The sequence below is a fragment of the Simochromis diagramma genome, unplaced genomic scaffold (genome assembly GCF_900408965.1).
Source record: "Simochromis diagramma unplaced genomic scaffold, fSimDia1.1 OVJJ01000685.1, whole genome shotgun sequence".
NCBI lineage: Eukaryota > Metazoa > Chordata > Actinopteri > Cichliformes > Cichlidae > Simochromis > Simochromis diagramma.
Genome location: NW_024387477.1, coordinates 10,147,354 through 10,167,066, shown reverse-complemented (window position 1 = coordinate 10,167,066; position 19,713 = coordinate 10,147,354). Strand labels below are relative to the sequence as shown.

Below are 19,713 nucleotides of genomic sequence, written 5' to 3'. Positions count from 1 at the left end.
ACACCTTTTATTGGTACTCAAACTGGGACTGCTAATGCTAAACGCTCCCACAGTTTCTGTGTTCGCTGCAACATGTTTTGCTTTAGATGGTACCGTAAGGTTGAAGTGTTTCGATGGTATGCCAACTACTTTTTGCACAGTTTGCACAAAACCACACTTTTATCAAGGCTTCTGTTGGGTGGTCATTTGAAATGAAATTTGCTTCTGATCAGTCCTAGCAACATGCATATGCACTAGGTTTAAATGAACTGCAAACTGTAATCCACTTACAAAACTGTCTCATTTTATTAGAACAATTCACACTTGTATCCTTTCATGGTACATTTTATATATCGTCTCAACACGTTTTTAAACATGATGAAAGGACAGAGGGTGTTTGTGTGGTGTGCAGACAAGATTTTACATCCCATTGTAATTAATGTTATATCTTTCATAATTTAGAACTACTTAGAACAAAGTGTCAACATTTTGAGAAGACATTTAGGACAGTGTCATCCTGGCAGTACATTTTCTTAAAGCAAATTAGAGCTGCAAGACGACTGTGAGTATTCATAATTACAAGTGCAGCTGAAGGTGTCTAATGCTGGTAATGAATACACATGTTCTTTTTAAAACCACATGCCATATGTGACCACAGCTGACATGCGCTACACTGATGCCACTCGCGCCATTTCTTCATAGTTCAGAGTTTTTCCTCTTGTTATTGAAATGAGCGTGCCAGAAGCAGCAAATGTAAGAGGCCTCTAAAATACACAAAAAGTGGAGCTGTTGGATCAGGATATTAGCTGTAATTTAAAGACAGATAACACGCTACTTTATCTGAAGACATACCATCCCTAGCTGCTAGCACTGCCTCAATTCTGGATGTTTCCACAGACTCCTCTAAATTCTTAATTTACAAACAGCAGTTGCACAAAATATATAATTATTTTCTTCCCATTAGTACTTTTCACTTCAAGAAATTGCCCTGTATGATTCACAGGTAAGTATGTTGTGAAAATAAGTAGTATGTTGTGACATCAGCAACTACTTACTAATTGCATATTGAGTCACTCACTTGAGTAAAATGTGTTGTTTCCTTCACTAACCTAACACAGAGAGCCAATAAGGTAAGGAAGTAACACATATTGTACTATACTGCCCGTATACTACTTAGTGTTCTAAATGATGAAGGGTCTGAGGTCAGACTCAAACCTGGGCCACTACATTCAACCATGTGGCATATGGTCATCTTGTCAAGTAGTGAGCTAAACCAGTGCCCTAATGTTATGAAATTTATCACAAATTTAGAGAATATAACAAATTTCTACTGATGACTTCATCTCATGAAATTGCTGATAGATGTCAATGTATAGATCAGCTGAGCTGGTGATTAAATAGTAACCTTTCCTACTCAAAATGCTGTTAGAACAATTCTAATTTTATAACGTGCTGTCACAAGAAACTTAAAATGGGTGCCAGTTGGTCCACCGTGTCATTTGTTGTTTTTCCACATGTAAGGTAGTAATAAACAAACATACAAGAAACTTGTTTCCAAACACTGCCTCTAAAATATCTTCCACAATTTCTGTCCGAAGTCCACTCTCCCTGCCTGATCCAAATAAAACACAAAATTACAATATGTTGTTGACATTGTTTTCAATGTCTCTCCTTACAGAATGTTTAACCAATTAACCAATATGTGTAATTGTGGAGGCTTAATGAAAGTATCACACATTTTTTTTATAAGTTCCTATACAATGAAAATATGGCGTATTTAATTGACAGATACTAAAAAAAATGCCAACTTAGTAAATCAAACAGAAAACCTGCAATGTGAGCAGAGAATCTTAAGCTAACAATAACATATTTTTTTGGAGCACAATGGCTCAACACGTCCAGAATTTTGTACCAGGTATAACTAACAGAATTACTAAGATTTAAATGTAAAACATGTCAAACATTATAGATTACTCAATCTGAAGACATACCCTCTGCCGGCATTACTACAGTACCACCTGTGCTCCTCAGCACTCTGTACACCTGAAGAGAAAAGAAGGGGGGAAGTGTCCAAAAAAATCAAATCTACAATGTGTTAAAGAATCTTTAGTCAAGAACAGATTTGCCTTCCAAAGTGTGGTGTTAGACACCACTGTACCTCTGCTATTTAAAAAGCAGACTGTTAAGAGTTTGGGTCAAAACACTTTGTGTTTTAGTTCATAATGTTTTTCCCTTTTTTAAATTCAAACTAAGAAGATATGTAACTTTTTAGCTAATAAAAATATGATTTTCTTCTTTAGATTACAGTTGATCATGATAGATTAATCAATCACAATCAAACTGATATTTCAAAAGACAAAAATATTGATTTTACAGTAACATTTTTGGAGAAGTTGTAAACAGATCACAGTTGTTGGGTTTTACAAACAGAACTGGAATGTATCCTAAACCAGTTGAGAGTGCTGATCATCACCACTCACTTTTTCAAAATAAACCCTTACATTTGAGATTAAATTACTTTCTGTAGTGAAATATAATAAATAGGGATGGGTATCGTTTAGGTTTTATCCGATACCGGTGCCAAATCGGTACTTTTGAAACGGTGCCGGTGCTCAAACGGTGCTCAAACCGGTGCTTAAAGAATGGAGAACACAAAATTGGTCCAAAAACCTCTCATGTTGTTATGTGCTGGATTGTCTCTTTACACAGCCTGCACCTGGGGTCTTGCCTGGTGTGATAGACCCCAGCCTCAATGGATCTTGTGCTCAGCGCTTGTTCTTGTGCTGCCATGATTAGTGCCTCTGTGCTGTCTTTAAGTCCAGCTTTGTCCAGCCACTGGTAGGATTTCTGGATATCAGCCACCTTCTCTATCTGCCGGTGGTACATACCGTGCAGGGGCCTGTCCTTCCATGATGGGTCCTCGCCTTCCTCCGAGGAACCATATATATATATACATATACAGACATGTACATGTCAATATTAAAGTGATAATCCGGTTTCCTTCATTTGTGCAGTTGTTATAGTAACATATTTTAAATGTTACATGTTCCCCTAATGACATGCTTCTTCCTGTTGTCTAAAACTTTTTTGGATTAACATGTTCATATGTACTGGGTTTAAATGAACTTCAAACTGTAATTCACTTAACATGTTTTTACACATAATGAAAGGACAGAGGGTGTTTGTGTGTTGTGCAGACAAAATTTGTTATGTGTTATAATTTAGAACAATTTGAGAAGACATTTAGGAAAGTCACATCCTGGCAGTACATTTTCTTAAAGCAAATTAGAGCTGCAAGACGACTGTGAGTATTCATAATTACAAGTGCACATTAAGGTGTCTAATGCTGGCAATGAATACACATGTTCTTTTTAAAACCACATGCCATGTGTGACCACAGCTGACATGCACTACACTGACACCACTCGCACCATTTTTTATAGAGTTCTTCCTCTTGTCGTTGAAATGAGCATGACAGATGCAGCAAAAGTAAGAGGCCTCTAAAACACACAAAAAGTGTGGTTGTTGGATCAGAATATTAGATGTAATGAATATAACAGATGGATAAGACACTACTTTATCTGAAGACGTACCATCTGTAGCTACTAGCACTGCCTCAATTCTGCGTGTTTCCACAGACTCCTCTGGGCTCTGTGCACCTAAAGAGAAGGTCACAGGCTAGCAGCACATGTAGTTGGTAAAATTCTTAATTTCCAAACACCGCTGCACAAAAATGCAATTATTTTCCTTTCATTACTGCTTCTCACTTCAAGAAATTGTCAAAATAAGTCGTATGTTGTGACATCAGTGTTGGAAGTTTTTATTTAATAAAGCCTGCAGACAAACAGTGAGCGGTAGCCAGCATCCTTTAACCAAAAAAGAACAAAAACCCAAGCTTGGAGCGAGCAGCCATCACACGGGGCAAATGATCAGCAGTCTCTACTGGACCCAGAACAGCCCTGGGTTAAATACTTCCTAAAGGAATAATAGGCTGTACACAGCTGTTTTCACACCTTTGGTCTTCCCCAAAAAGAAAGTTCAAACTCCCTTGCTACTTCTTACAGTAGTTGAAACCAAAAGACTCTTCCCTCCACTCTAGGGTCTTTGTGTGTGAATGCTTCCCCCCCAACTTCCTGAGATACTATCTGTTAACAGCATGAGGCTATGTCCACACTAATGCGTTTTCAAACGAAAAACAATCTATCCAGCTAGTGTGGACGTAGCCTGAATGTGTGAGACACTGAGACATGATAAAAACCAGCGGCACCAAAGCATTATACAATAAATAATGTGAATAACACATAAATAAAAGAAATTCCTTTTACATCAACAACAATAACATATTTTTGTTGCAGCACAATGGCTCTAACATCAACACATCCAAAATGATGTACCCAGGTATACCTAACAGAATTACTAAGATTGTCTTTCAGTCTTTCAGCTCCCACTATGGTCTCACATGAACTCGCAAGGCACGTATCTGGGCCAGCTGGAGGCTCAGACGAACCCAGCCAGCAGTTTTTATTGTGAGCTGGGGGTTGACAATGAAATTTAGGTCATCCTTCCTTTGCTCCTAGCTCCAAGCTGGCTGTGACAAGTCTAGGTTTTGGCATGGAGCAGAATATAACCAAGAACAATCATAGAGAGGCTCTGCATGGTAAAGGTGGCATGTAGGGATGCACCGATACAGATACCGGTATCGGCCTCGATACCACATTTTCTAAAGTACTCGTACTCGTTAAAAGTCCCCCGATACCGAGGACCGATACCACGGTCTGAGACCTGTCTATGTTTGAGCGGCATGTAAGGGGTTAATCACAGGCACCGAGTGCCCGCCCCCAGGCCCCGAGTGCCCGCCCCCAGGCCCCGGCTGCATCTCAGAGCTGGGAGAAGGCGAGGCGAAACATATCAGCCGTGTGGAACTATTTCAAAGTGAACGAAGACGCGAAAACAAAGGCGGACTGCAAATTGTGCTCAGCGAAATTGTCTAGAGGAGGCTCAAAAGGTAGCGCATTTAACACAAGTAATTTAATCAAGCACCTAAAATCCCAACACGACAACGAGTACAAAGAGTTTACCCACGCTTATTAGCACATAGCTGATGCAGTGGGACGGAAAATAGTTGGGCATTTTAAACATTCCACCTTAGCCTACTCCCGCCTCGAGGACATTCAGGGACAGCTCAACCAGCCAATAAAGAGACTGCAGCAGGACGTACAGACGTGCTGGAACAGCACGTATTACATGCTCCAGTCCCTCATTGAGCAAAAGCGAGTGCTGGGCGTGTATGTGTCCGAGTATGAACTCCCTGACTATCTCACCGCTTACCAATGGGCTCTTATGGAGAAGACTGTTGCCATCCTCGCCCCCTTTGAGGAACTAACTAAAAAAGTGAGCAGCTACGACGCACTAGTCTCTGATGTCATTCCAGCTGTGACTGTGCTAGTGAGACTTCTAAACAGAGAAACAGACGGGGACCATGGCGTCAAGGCAATGAAAGCAACCTTACTGGCAGCTGTCAAGAAGCGCTTCAGTGACGTCGAGACCAACCCACTGTACTTCATCTCCACCATACTCGACCCAAGGTAAAGTCTGTGTGCTATAGGTATTCAATGAGTATAGCTACAGTACTAAATGTAAGATTATTTTACATCTGAAATATTATATATTTGTAACTAAAATACACAAATACAAATGTATACAATATATACAATATGAAATACATTTCCCTTATTATTACCAGAAAGTCAAATGGATGGCATTTGTCACAGTGGTTTATGGGAAACTAAAATCAGTCCTTTTTTTCCACATATTAATACATTTATGAATTTTGTGCAGGTATAAAGATTGCTTCTTCTCCAACAACACTGCTCCAGAGGCCAAGCTGCACCTGAAGCAGGAGCTGCAGATGATGTCCAGAGCTGAGGCAGAGGGGAGTCGGGCAGAAGCTGCAGAACCTCCTGCTAAACTGTTCCTCAAGGCCCAGACCCAGGCTCGACACATACCTCGGAGAGGCCCCAAGCCCTCGTGAAGACAGTCCTCTGAAGTACTGGGGTGTCAACAAAATCAGGTTCCCCACTTTGGCTAAAATAGCCCGTAAATAACTCTCAGCCCCATGTAGCAGTGTGGAAAGTGAAAGGCTTTTTAGCTCAGTGTCACACATTATAGATGAAAACAGAAACAGTCTGACTGCTGATAATGCAGAAAAGCTACTTTTCTTAAAAAAAAACCCTGCCACTCACTTTTTCTCTCCATTAAGTGAGTCATCTTAGACTTGATGTTAATACCTATTGGTGCTGCAACTCATAGAGAAATAATTAACATTGTGAAGACATTTAAAAATAAAAAGTCCACTGACTGTTTTGGTATTGACATGATATTAGTTAAAAGTATTATAGAATATATAGTGCAACCTTTCGCATACATTTGTAATCTGTCCTTTCAAACTGGTGTGTTTCCCTCACAAATGAAAATAGCAAAAGTTATTCCAATCCATAAAAACGGAGAGAGATGTCAGTTTACCAATTATAGGCCAATATCACTACTCCCACAGTTCTCAAAAATTTTAGAAAAGTTATTTGTTAATAGACTTGATAAATATATTGAGAAGCATAATCTCCTAAGTGATAACCAATATGGCTTTAGAGCGAAAAGGTCCACTTCAATGGCAGTGATGGAACTTGTTGAAGGGATATCTAATGCAATAGATAATAAGGAATATACTGTTGGTGTTTTTATAGACTTAAAAAAGGCGTTTGATACAATTGATCATTCTATATTAATGAATAAACTAGAGAGGTATGGCATAAGAGGGATAGCATACAAGTGGATGAAAAGTTACCTGGATGAAAGATATCAATATGTCGAATTCAATAATGTAAAATCTAAGCAGTTGAAGGTAACTTGTGGTGTTCCTCAGGGCTCTGTGCTGGGCCCTAAATTATTTATATTATATATAAATGACATATGTAGTGTTTCCAAACTGTTAAAATGTGTATTGTTTGCTGATGATACCACTCTGTACTGCTCAGGTAAAAACTTAGAACAGCTTCTGACTACAGCGGAAAAGGAGTTAAATATATTAAAAAACTGGTTTGATGTAAATAAGTTATCATTAAATATAAAGAAAACAAAATTGAGTATTTTTGGCACTAGACAAATGAAAAATGTATCTAAAATCAGGGTTAATGGAATTGAAATTGAAAGAGTGTACGAAAATAAATTTCTTGGAGTGATAATTGATGATAAGCTGAGTTGGAAGTCTCATATAAACCACGTGAAAACAAAAATGTCAAAAACCATTGCTATTCTCTATAAAACAAAGCATGTCCTGAACAAAAAATCATTATACACACTTTATTGTACTCTGTTGCTTCCATATATGACTTACTGTCTGGAGATATGGGGTAATGCATATAAAACGAACACTCTTCCTATTTTGAAGTTACAAAAAAGAGCTATAAGAATTATAAACCAATCAAACTATATAGAACCAACTAACATTTTGTTTATCAATCTGAATACCCTGAAATTTTATGATTTAGTTGAATATAAAATGGCACAGATAATGTATAAAGCACAAAATAACTTGCTTTGCCCCAGTACTCAGAAGCTGTTCAAAGTCAGAGAGAGTCAATATGACTTAAGGGGAACAGATTTCTTTAAAAAAAACAAGATAAGGACAAATATAAAGCAGAGATGTGTTTCTGTTAGAGGAGTTAACCTGTGGAATAGTTATGACAGTGATTTAAAAAGGTGTAGTTCATTTTCCTTGTTTAAAAACATGTTTAAAAATAGAGTAATAGAAAAATATATAAATCAAGAATGAAAGAGCAAAAAGGAGAAAAAAAAAAACCTCTTGATTCTTTTGCTTTGATGTAGTTACTTATCTAAGGTGGAAAGTTTTTTTTCTTTGTTTTTTTTGTTTGTTTGTTTGTTTGTTTGGTTTTTGCTTTGTTTTATTATTTTCTTCAAGCCCTGTGTACAGGAGCTGCATATAAAAAGATATTTTGTGAAAAGGGTTGGCGTAATAAGCAAATGCTTCAGCCAATACCTTTTGATTAGCCTTGTCTCATGCTTTCTTTCTTTATGGTAGATTTTTGTTCTGTTTTCACTGTTTTTTTTGGTTTTTTTTCCACTGTTTTCACTGAGATTTGAATTTGAATGCTAATCAATAAAATCAAAATCAAAATCAAATTAATACCTACTTCAATTGCACTGACTGCCACAGTTTTATGTCGGTCGATGTTGTTAGTTTATTCAAATATTGTGCACTAAATGGCAAAGATGTTTATTAATACCCCTTGTGTTGTCCAAAGCGGCAGAGTTTACAATAAACTGAAAAAAATACTTGAGTTGCACTGTCACTGTTTAAATTTTTTTTTCATAATTATTTATTCTGTAATATGTTGCATACAACATGCTTTTCATTTTAAATAAATGTTCTTAATTCCAAACCAGTCACTTGTTTTTTGTATTGTTTTTTGTTTTTTTGTTAAATTATAGGACTAAAGCTGTTACCTGTAAATTTAAATCATGTTTTTATTAAGTACTCGGTATCGGTATCGGTGAGTACTGAAATGCAAGTACTCCTACTCGTTTCCAAAAAAAGTGGTATCGGTGCATCCCTATAGTGGCATGCACACTTGTGGTTTGTATGTTGAGACTTAGGCTACGTTCACACTGCAGGTGTTAATGCTCAATTCCTTTTTTTTGACCAAATTCGATTTTTTTTGTCTGCTTGTTCACACTACAAATAGAATGTGACAGCAAACGCGCTCTAGTGTGAACCCTCAAAGCAGCTCGCAGAAGACATCACACACAACGCGCTCTGTTCAGACCCAGACCAAACAGTATTGTTTGACTGATGGCCCTTAATATAAAGACTTGTTTCAGACTTTACATTTCCCAGTTTTGCTTTAAGTTATAAAGTTATTTTGTTATTTACATATGGCCTAATAATGATCCTTATTGCTGTTTTAGAGAGGAGCAGCCAATTCCAGTTTCCAACAATGGCGGCAGCTACTTAGTTTTAATATTACTCTTATTTTTCTTTCTGGGTCGCAAAAAAACTTTTAACATATTTTCAGGTGAGAATGTAGCTGTGTAAACTTCAAATATCTGAGCCAACCGACACATCGTTTTCAAACCCCAGCGGTCTTTCACTACTCGGGTTAAACATGATATATAAGTCACTTTGATAACTTAATGTTAAATGTTATTGTATGGCTTTTTCAGCGTTTTATTTGTTCGTGAGTAAATCGGTTTGGCTGAGATTAAAGTTATTAGATTAGATCAAATTTAACTTTATTAATCCCTCGGGAGGGTTCCTCCAGGGTTTTCACACAGCTGAATAAACGTCAAACAGAAAACGAATTAAACAAAGTGTGAGACGGTCGATTGATTGATTGATTGATTGATTGATTGATTGAATCTTTATTTTGAACATTTTGAAAAAGTACAACAAAATAGAATTAAAAGAGACAAATGAACAAAGAACAAAGTCGAGAGTTTAAGTCAGCGCCCGGTTATATTTTAGATAGCAAGGAGCAGACGGCAGAGTTTCACTCCACCGAGGGAGCTCATGACGTACTACCCGGCTTTCTTTAGACTGCGAAGGCCGGGTCCTCAGGTGGAAGCACCCTCTGAATTTGGACACCCCCGCTGTTTCCGGGCCAGCCAATAATAACGGTGACATTTAGCGTATTTTATCCAATAAATAAACACTGTATAATGTATTCCCCCCCCCAACAGCCCTTTTGAATTTCTCCCTAATTCTGAGGTCTCAATGTTGGCAAGTATGGCCACAACACCTCACTTTTTTGCCACATGTATCACAAACCACGTCTCAGCTGTTTGTGGAGGTAAAATACCTCTGCACAATTACGGTCAGCCATTGTTGTGAGTGTGCACGCCAAGGGGCTGCGAAACATTTATACAGCCGTATTTCGCACATGACTATGAAAGGCGGAAGAGGAAGTAGTTCCTTTGAATGTAGACAATCCGAATGTTATAGTTTCTTTCCACTGTGTTCCTGTTAACGATAAACTACAAATTTAACCTACATTACTAAAATATCGATATTTTAATGTGAGAATCAATTCTAGAACATAAATGATTGGTATCGGAGGAATTGATATTTCAGCATCGATCCGCACATCACTGCTCTAAACTGAAAAACAACTTCTCTCTTTTCTCTCTCTTTAGCTCTGTTCTAATCACTTCCTGTCTTTTAGTCAAAGGAGCTTGCAAAGAAAAGCGTCTGGACTTCTTTAAGTTGCTTGAAAGTGTTTCTTTTTTCTTCATAGATGTGCACATCATATACTTTGGATCAGAACCAAAATTACTTAAGATAAAATATAAATGGGGCTGCTGTTGAATTGCATTAAAATACATGAAATTGAGGTAGATCTGAGTGATGGGCAGGATAGTGTTAGTTTGTTACAGATGTAAAAATAGTCAATTGACAGTGTGAGTAATAATAACAATAAAAAATAAATTCTGCTAAGTAATGAAAATGCTAGTTGTACTTCCTTTTTCACATATTCACACACAGAGCAAGAACAGTCTTTCTGTTGGTTCTTTAAGTATGTTGGTTTCGCTTCCTTTTTTAATGTGATGAGCTTTTTAAAACAGACAGATCAGTAGCAGGACCCATTTCTGACTGTTAACTGCTGGACATATTTGCATGTCATTTTTTAACATACTCTGTGTCAACACACACTGAACAGTGAGGAGACATGAAAGCTGTGCTGGGATTGATGGTGATTCTTCTGGGACTGTCTCATGGTGAGCTGTTCTTCTTAAATGTGGCACTTATCGCTTAATATGTTTTTTAACCTGTACAAAATATCTGACATCATACTCAGGGATGTTAAAGCAGGACAAATACTTACACAAAGTTCCAATATGTGTACTTTGATTAAGCACGGTAACGCCATCATCGCGACTAACGCGATTAACATTTAACTCACCTGGAGCTCAGACTGACTCAAAATCCCTGGAATGTCTCTGTCAACGCATTTCAAGCAGTTTGTACGAAGGCTGTTCTTTCTACGCTCCAGACGGGATGAGTGCGAGAAGAATTTTAATCGCGTTAATCGTGATGATCGGTTAGGATCAATTAGGTATAAACATGGTAATACTAAAATACTTTTTAACAAGTAAAAGTCCTCATAATTTAATTTTTATTGTGATTTATTTGCCAGAAACTAACGAATCACAAATGTTTGTCTTTTTAATGTTTCAAAATTGGCAGGTGTGGAAACTTACTGTCTTGACAGACTGGATGGAGTTCAGTGTTATAGAGCTTTGGGAGGAACTGTGGACATTCATCTGATGGGGAGCACCTCAGAAATATATAGATACTACTTGTTGAAGAACTCAATAAAAATACTAGATGTGAGAAAGAATGAGGTTATTTCTAATACCATAGGAGAGAGAGCTTATTTTCCCAGTAATGGAACATTTAGGATCAATAATCTGAGCAGGACAGACAGTGGTTTATATACCCTTCGAACCTTTGATTCAGATGGAACATCATCAGGCGTGCAGACTTTACAGCTGTTCATTCAAGGTAAATGTTGGGAAATGCAGACTTTAATTGATGTAAAGTGATATTATTGCAGAGCGGACGAATTTAGGAACTATGGAAAATCAGCCATTAAGTTACAGACCATGTAAAGTTACACAGAAGGAAGCATAGTGCATGAAAGTGCATCTCATTATATTATCAAAAGTCATCTGTGCGTGTTTCTCTCAGCTCCTGTGTCTTCTGTCCTGCTGGTCTCTGCGTGCCTGTCCCAGGGAGAGATGAGGGTGTCCTGCTCCTCTGAGGGAGGGGACAGTCCTCAGTACAGCTGGACTCTGGATGGACGCACACTGACAGATGCTGAGCTCCTTTCTGGAAACAATGAGAGTAAAAACATTATTCTGAAACAGCACGTCTCAGGACGTCTGACCTGCTCAGTCAGGAACAATGTCAGTTATGTCTACAAAGAGGAGAGGATATCTGCCTGTGGTGAGTGAGAACATTTTTGATTTAAAAACAATAATCATGACTTTGTTTATTATGGTCACTTTGTACATTTATTCATGAATTATATGTTTTTACGGATAGGCTTCATTTTCATCAACTGCACCTCAATCTTTAGGACACAGGTGTCAGTATGAAACCAATAGAACCTTGTGTATTAAACCAACAAGTGAACCTAGTTTTTAACCCTTACAAAATATCTGACATCATCATCAGAGAATTTAAAAGCTAGTATATGTGTACTTTGATTTCTTTTAATAAATTAATGTAAGAATCTATTGGCTTCAATTGCAGTACGTGACAATTTGAGAAGAGCTTCAGTTCCTTTTTTGTCTTTTTATCAGTTTAAGTAACAGTGGTAAAATCTTAGATCACTATGCACCTTGGCAGTCTTGTTGCAGTGTGTTTAAGTGAGTTCTGACATTTTAGAGGACTTTATTCTTCCCTCCTTATCAGAGACATCAAGCTTATTTTTCACTTTGATGGACTGCCTAATTTTCAAGAAACTGTCTCAACTTTTTGCTTGGCTGTAACTATGAATCCACATCTTAAGTTATTTAACTCATGCGGTGACTACAGATATGCTGAACAATGTTTCGGTTGCATTCCTCTTTCAATTTTAATGCTACCTTCAGAAATAAACATCTCCATCCTGCTTGTTTCAGGATTCTTTTTTCTGAAATATATCTTCCTTTTTTCTGTTTGATGAACACCCATTTCTTTTTTTTCATGAAAAGAATGTAGTGTTTGCATTCGTCTAAAATGTGGAGAATGTGTCTACCTGTGTTTCTTAGTTCTTAATATATTAATAAATGTTGGACACATTCGTGTGATAACTTTGAAATTATGGATGCAGCATTTTGTTCTTCAGCCTCTATTACCTACAATTTGCAAAACTGCTACCTACTCTGAGTAAAATAGTAAGAGCTGACAGATTTACAGTAGTGGTGCTACTATAACTTATGTGATACCAATCAATCAAAGCACTGGGTTATCCAAAACATAATTAGGTTTAAACATGGTAAAAATATTTTTAACAAGTAGAAGTCCTCACATCAGTAAATTTTGGATTGCTGACAATTTTAATGTAATTTTTATTGTGATTTGTTTGCTAGAAACTAATGAATCACATATGTTTTTCTTTTTAATGTTTCAAAATTTTGCAGGTGTGGGAACTTACTGTGATGGCAGACAGGATGGAGCTCAGTGTTATGGAGCTTTGGGAGGAACTGTGGACATCCAGCTGATTGACACCACTGCAGAAATACCTAGATATGGCCTGTTCAAGAATTCATTAAGAATACTAGATGTCAGAAAGAACAGGTTTCTTCATAATACTATAGCACATAGATCTCTATTTTTTCCCAGTAATGGAAAATTTAGGATCAATAACCTGAGCAGGAATGATAGTGGTAATTACTCCCTTCAACCCTTTAATTCAGATGGAAGATCATTAGGCCAGAGGACTTTACAGTTGTTCATTCAAGGTAAATGTTGGGAAATGCAGCCTTTAATTCATGTATATGCAATATTGTTTTGGTAATCTTTATAATATAGAGCACATAATTTAAGATGCATATATTTTGTGCATGAAATAAATATAATCTACATGATGTGCACTTCATACACCAAAGTATTGGGCCACATCTCTTAATCCTAAAATTCAGATGTTTTCACTTCCATTGCCACAGATGTGTGAAACCCATGCAGTCTGCCTCTACAAACATTTGTGAACATGTGTACTCAAGTGTACTAAAGATTACACTGAAGTTGTGTATGTTAGTGTAACATGAATGCTACCTTTGCAGCAAGTTATTTTGAGATATTTCTTCCCTCCCACATATTCCATAATCAACTGTAAGAGAGCGAAAGATTTCAGGAACTACAGAAACTCAGTACTAAGTGGCAGACAATGTGAAGTCACACAGTAGGGGCATCAAGTGCTGAGGTGCATAGTGCATGAAAGTGTATCATTTGATGTATCAAAGTCATCTTTGTGTTTTTCTCTCAGCTCCTGTGACCTCTGTCCTGATGGTTTCTGAGTGTCTATTCCTGGGACAGAGGAGGGTGTCCTGTTCCTCTGAGGGAGGGGACAGTCCTCAGTAGAGCTGGACTCTGGATGGACGCACACTGACAGATGCTGAGCTCCTTTCTGGAAATAATGAGAGTAAAAACATTATTCTGAAACAGCACATCTCAGGAGATCTGGTCTGCTCAGTCAGGAACAATGTCAGTGACGTCTCCAAAGAACAGAGCATAAGTACTTGTGGTGAGTGAGAACACGATGAAAAAAATAACTTAATGATTATATTATCTGTAATATATTGTCTGTGCACTTGCAGCCATAAACAGTCTGTCTTAAACCAACAACAGACTGTGTGTCTGCAAATCTTCAAGATCCCAAATAATAAAACATACTGGCAACCACCAGAACCCCTCATCCTCCCAGTAGCCGCACCTATGTTATCTGTTTCACCGTTCTCATATAATCGCATTAATTTGTGCAGCCCACCTTGCAGGGTGAGGACAATACCTCTTTCACAACTGATGTGGTAGAAAAGGATTTAACTAATGTGAACCATAGTAGTGGCTGAATAGTGTAGTGGTTTGCACATTTGCCTAATGACCAAAAAGACCTTTGGCTCCTGAGAGGAAACAAAACTCCTTTAGGGTTGTTTTAGGAAGGGCATCTGGAATGATAAAAAATCTTACAAATCAAATACATGCCACCACCTGGTGTGATGAGTCGTTGTAAATAAAGAGTCAGCAAAAAGTTGATTTAACCTGATATGAACCACAGTACATAACAGATAACACTCTTGTCACATCATTAACTTTGCTTGTGATTTTTGTGTCTCTGAACAGATATTTCCTTGCCTATATGTGGTTTGAGAGCAGTTGTGGTAATTGTCTTATTAATTGGGATTTCCATTTACTTTACTTGGAAGAAAAAGAAAAATGAAAAAGTTGAAGCCTCTGCTGTCCCACAAACAGAATTCCCAGAAAACTCTGTTTTGATGGTCGAAATGAGAAGTTCTGCAACTTAGGCCAACACTAAGTTGCAAATTTCATCTGGTGAAGCGATGAGTATTTTTAACATTTGGATTCTGTGGAAACTAATAGAAAAAAAAGATGTAAGAAAAGTAGTCCGGGTCTTTTAAATTGTCACTTTTTTCTAGGTAAAGCTGAAATTAGATAATGCTATAAACAAAAAGAATCAGCCCACTTGTTACTGCTGTTTATACGAAATTTTATTTCAGGAATCTTAAACTGCTTGTTTTTAATCATGCTTTCTGCCTTTTATTTGGGAATTTGTTGAAGACATGTATTCAGCGTCTTTGAGATTGGAATATCTTTTTCCCAGTGACAAAAAATACATATGTAAATATTGTCCACTTCCTGAAGTGAAAATCCTATATCGAAATACGATGTTATAAAATAAGTTTACATCTCAACAAAAAAATCTCTGCAACTCTCCGTGTGGTCAACAACAGACACACATTATGCCCCTATCGTGGACTAAACCAATGAGAGATAGTCAGGGGCGGGACCTCTCTGATTGGCCGTGGTCCTGTTGAAAGTGCAGGTGGATAGAGAGAGGTGAGTAGCTTGAATAAAGCGATATCCTGAATCGACTTTTAAATATAAATGTATGTTGCCAGAAACGCCAGATTCTCAGATTAGAGCAGGTAAACTGACTCCGCACAAAGACATAATACAGAGCGCGGACCCAACGCATCAGAATCAACTTTCTCTTTCTCCCACCAGTCTACCATTGTTTACAGCTCTGTCGGACACTGTCTTTTTCCTTTTTTCTTTTCTTTTACTTAAATGACCTCGGACAAGAAAGCCTAATTTCTGCTGTTCAATACAGAAGAAATTTTAACTTTTGAAAATTATGCAAAATTGCAGAATATTTTTAAGGTTATCTGCTATAAAAAGCCAGGCCAGGAAAATCTCCTTCATGTTTTTCTGTGTTTTATTCTACGTTACTTTGACACAAAGGCATCTGCTGTGATCTTTACAATTCTGATGAAGTCTCACATGTATCAGTACTGATAAATGATCAGAATTTTAATATTTCTGACTGTCTGAGGCAAAACTGAATGGAATCAGGAACTTTAACCTCTTAAGCCCCAACGCCCGCTGATACGGGGGCAAAAGGCAGAAGATCAGTTAGGCTTGCGGCTTAAGAGGTTAAGAACCGAAATCGAATGGATTATAGAAATCAGTGATGATACCCAGCCCTAGTGAGTAGCCTAGGCCCGACAGAAGAGGATGTAGCTGTGGGTAATAAGAAAAGATTAAAAAAAAGAACTATTGATAACTTTTTTGTTAAGTTAAGGCCTGATCAGTCTGAAATTCATAGCCAGTGCTCTGACACGATGCCATCAATCTTTGAATGCTGAAAAAGCACAGTGTATCCAGAAAACACATTATATGGTGCAATAAATGCACTGCCCAAGTGTCCCCTCTCCCCACTGCCTTTCAGCAGCAGGCAACAGCAAACAGGTCATCAGAGGAGGCCGAGATGACGATTAAGTTTAACATTTTCTACAATATTGCCAAAGAGTGCAAGATTATTAGTTAATCATTTACAAATCAATATTGTCACTATCCTCTCACATGTAAAACGGTGTTAAGCGATGTGGTTGAAAAATTTGAGTGTGCCTAACTTTTGTGCCGGTGCGCCTAACTTTTTAAAGTTAGCCAGTGCAACCGTGGCAAAAGGTTAGTCTAGAGCCCTGCATTAGGTAATTTACATACATGATCCTGTCACGATCCTGGGCCTTTTGACCCAGCGTCTTGAGTTTTAGTTTATGGTTTATGTTTAAGCCCTTCAGGTTTTCTAAGTTCATTTTTTTTATCATGCCTAGGTTGTTATAGTTGTTTGTTATTAGATTCCCCTTGTGTCTTCCACCCCTGTTAAGTCTCCCATGCCCTTCATTTGTTTCATGTCTGTGTCTTACGTTGTCAAGTTCAGGTTGTCATGTCTGCGACTTATGTGTCCTGTTTTATTTTGAAGAGATCTTGTGTTCCTGTGTTCATCGTGTTTAGTTTTACTCTTCCACTGTGACGTCGTTATGGTCATGTGTGTCAGCTGTTCCCCATGTGTTCCCACTTCTCTCATTAGCCTCCTGTGTGTATTTAGTCTGTGCCTTCTCATTCAGTCTTTGTTGGATCGGCTGCATTGTTTCCATGCCATGTCCTGCGTTCAGGTTTTCATATAGCCTCTTCTTCATTGCCATGTTTAGAGTTTTGTTTGTTTTTCTGTTTGCCAGGGTTTTTCATAGTTCGTGTTTCCTTTCTAGTTTACCCAGTTTAGGTTATTGCTTAGTTTGCCCTTTTATTTTGTACTGTTCTGTCAATGTGTGTTGTGCATGCTGTTTGCATTTAATTTGAGTAGAGGAGTTTGGATGAAATCTGCCTGCTGCTTTGACTGGGGAGAGGCTAAATAGTGAAGGAACATTTGCAGAGTGTTGGGGGATGGCTGTAATCGCAGAACTGTAAGACAATGAAAGACAGTCTTAGGCTACATTCACACTGCAGGTCTTAATGCTCAATTCAGATTTTTTGATCAAATCTGATTTTTTGTCTGCTTGTTCACACTACAAATAAAATGTGACAGCAAATGCGCTCTATGAACCCTCAAAGCGGCCCGCATGTGCAAAAGAAGACGTCACACACAACGTGCTCTGTGTAGACCCAGACCAAACAGTGTTTGACTGATGGCCCTTAATATAAAGACTTGTTTCAGACTTTACGTTTCCCAGAGTTATTTTGTTATCTACACATGGCCTAATAATGATCCTTATTGCTGTTTTAGAAAGAGCGGTACTTCAAAGGATAGTTGCAGATTTCTGTCAGAATCTGCAGATTATACAGTACAAATAAAATGTTCACGTTTCTCCAACATTGTCTTCCCAACAGTTGTACTGGATGGCCAGGAGGCATTCATGATGTCTTCTCGGGCGCTGATAATTGGCGTCTGTCTTGTGTCAGTGACGTAAAAGACGGATTTAATGCAACATGACCATTCAAACAGCAGTCGCTTTCTAAAACATCAGATATGTGTTGGATTCAGTGGATTTGGATTTGAAAATATCAGATTTGTGGTGTTCACACTGTCAAACCATGATTGGATATGGCTCGCATAGGGTCAAAAAGTCAGATTTGATGCGCTTTCGCCTGCAGTGTGAACGTAGCCTTAGGTCACTTTCCCCTCAGTTGTTCCTAAATGGCCTCTTTGACTCCCCCCACCCGAAACCAGCATTTCTAAGAGTACATCTTTCATCATCTTACAATGCTGTGATGATTGCAACAATTCCTGACTTTCTGTGAATAGATCTCATGGCTGTTGATCAGTGCTCACGACAATCTGCATGTTAATGATCATGAAACTGAGCTTGTGGCTTTAGGCAATGCTGCTAGTTTCTGTCATCATGTAACCGTACTATTTATAAGACTGGGAAAACCTTCTGTCAGTTGAAAATGAAGAAGTCACTTGGATGAGTGATTAGATGTTTCTCTCATTGGAAATAATATTGGTAACAACAACCAGTCAAATCAACAATCATCCTAAACACCAAAGTCCTTTTTGTATGTTCAAAGATGTTCAAATGTGTCTGCTGTATGTGATGTATTAGATACTGAAACAATATAAAACTGCACTAAATTGGTCTACTGCCTTCATGGGAAGGATAGCGTTATTTTGTCACAGATGTAAAAAAATTATCAAGTGACACTGTAATTAATAATAAAATGGTCTGTGGAAGGTCTATAAGGTTCCTCTTATTTCTGCTAAGTAATGAATATGTTAGTTTTGCTTCCTTTTTTAATGTGATGAGTTTAGGGTACAAGTGGGTCTATAGTGTGCACTATAGTCTACAGCACACAGGAGTATTAGGTTATTATTTACATGTTGGTAAGCTGTCTTGTGGCAACTGACGAATTGAAAACAAATGAGTGTGCTGTGTATGAAACAGCGCAACAAACATTACCTGTCCTTCTATTAAGTGCAGAAGTAGTGCTGGTCATTGGATGCTAGCTAACTGGGTAAGGCTCTCATAGGTCTGTAGCTCTGTCTACCATTTTAGGGAACGGCTTTAAAGTAAGTTACAGGGCTTTTCCCTGCCTTTCTGAAGGGCTTCTATTTCACAAAAAAAAAAAAAAAAAAAATCGAACACGCATATCTACATAATTAGGGCTTATTATATATATATATATATATATATATATATATATATATATATATATATTTTTTTTTTTGCCTGTCCCATCTGGTTCTTTAGCCGTCAGAATTGTTGTCTGAAGACCAACAAGGATACCCAATGGATTTATTTTGCCAAATGGATCATCATGGCATTGCCGTATTGGTCCATTTGATCGACCTTTGTTTTTATTATTTATTTTATTTTATTTTCAGTTGTTACAGACGGGACAGACATGAGTGAGGGATAGGGAAGGGAGAAAGAAAGAGGAAGGAAAAGAAAAACAGAAGGGGAGAGGGACAGTGAGAAAGGGGGAAAAAAAAAATTAAAATAAAATCTCCTGGATCACCTGTTGAGAGAAGAAGAATAGAAAACAAGCAAAAAAAAACAAAGCAACATACTAAACACAACACCATCGCATTAATCTAGCTAAGTGTAAACAGCAGTAAATACTAAATATTCAATGTTGTTGTGCAGCACGCAGGACAG

General features: G+C 37.8%; 1 protein-coding gene across 4 annotated transcripts in view; it reads left to right on the top strand.

The window, feature by feature from the left end:
• Positions 1–4,632: 4,632 nt before the first annotated feature.
• LOC120723848 (contactin-2-like) overlaps positions 4,633–19,713 on the top strand; it is a 39,042-nt gene continuing 23,961 nt past the window's right edge. Inside the window, exons 1-4 of one of the 4 annotated variants that reach the window (XM_040015621.1) lie at positions 4,633–5,564; positions 10,710–10,767; positions 11,237–11,554; positions 11,741–11,998. In XM_040015621.1, the coding sequence (XP_039871555.1) occupies positions 10,719–10,767; positions 11,237–11,554; positions 11,741–11,998 (625 nt within the window). In that variant the 5' untranslated portion in view covers positions 4,633–5,564; positions 10,710–10,718. Of the gene's footprint in view, positions 5,565–10,246; positions 10,768–11,236; positions 11,555–11,740; positions 11,999–19,713 lie in introns of those variants that run through there. The other 3 variants (XM_040015622.1, XM_040015620.1, XM_040015623.1) reach the window with 3 other exon arrangements.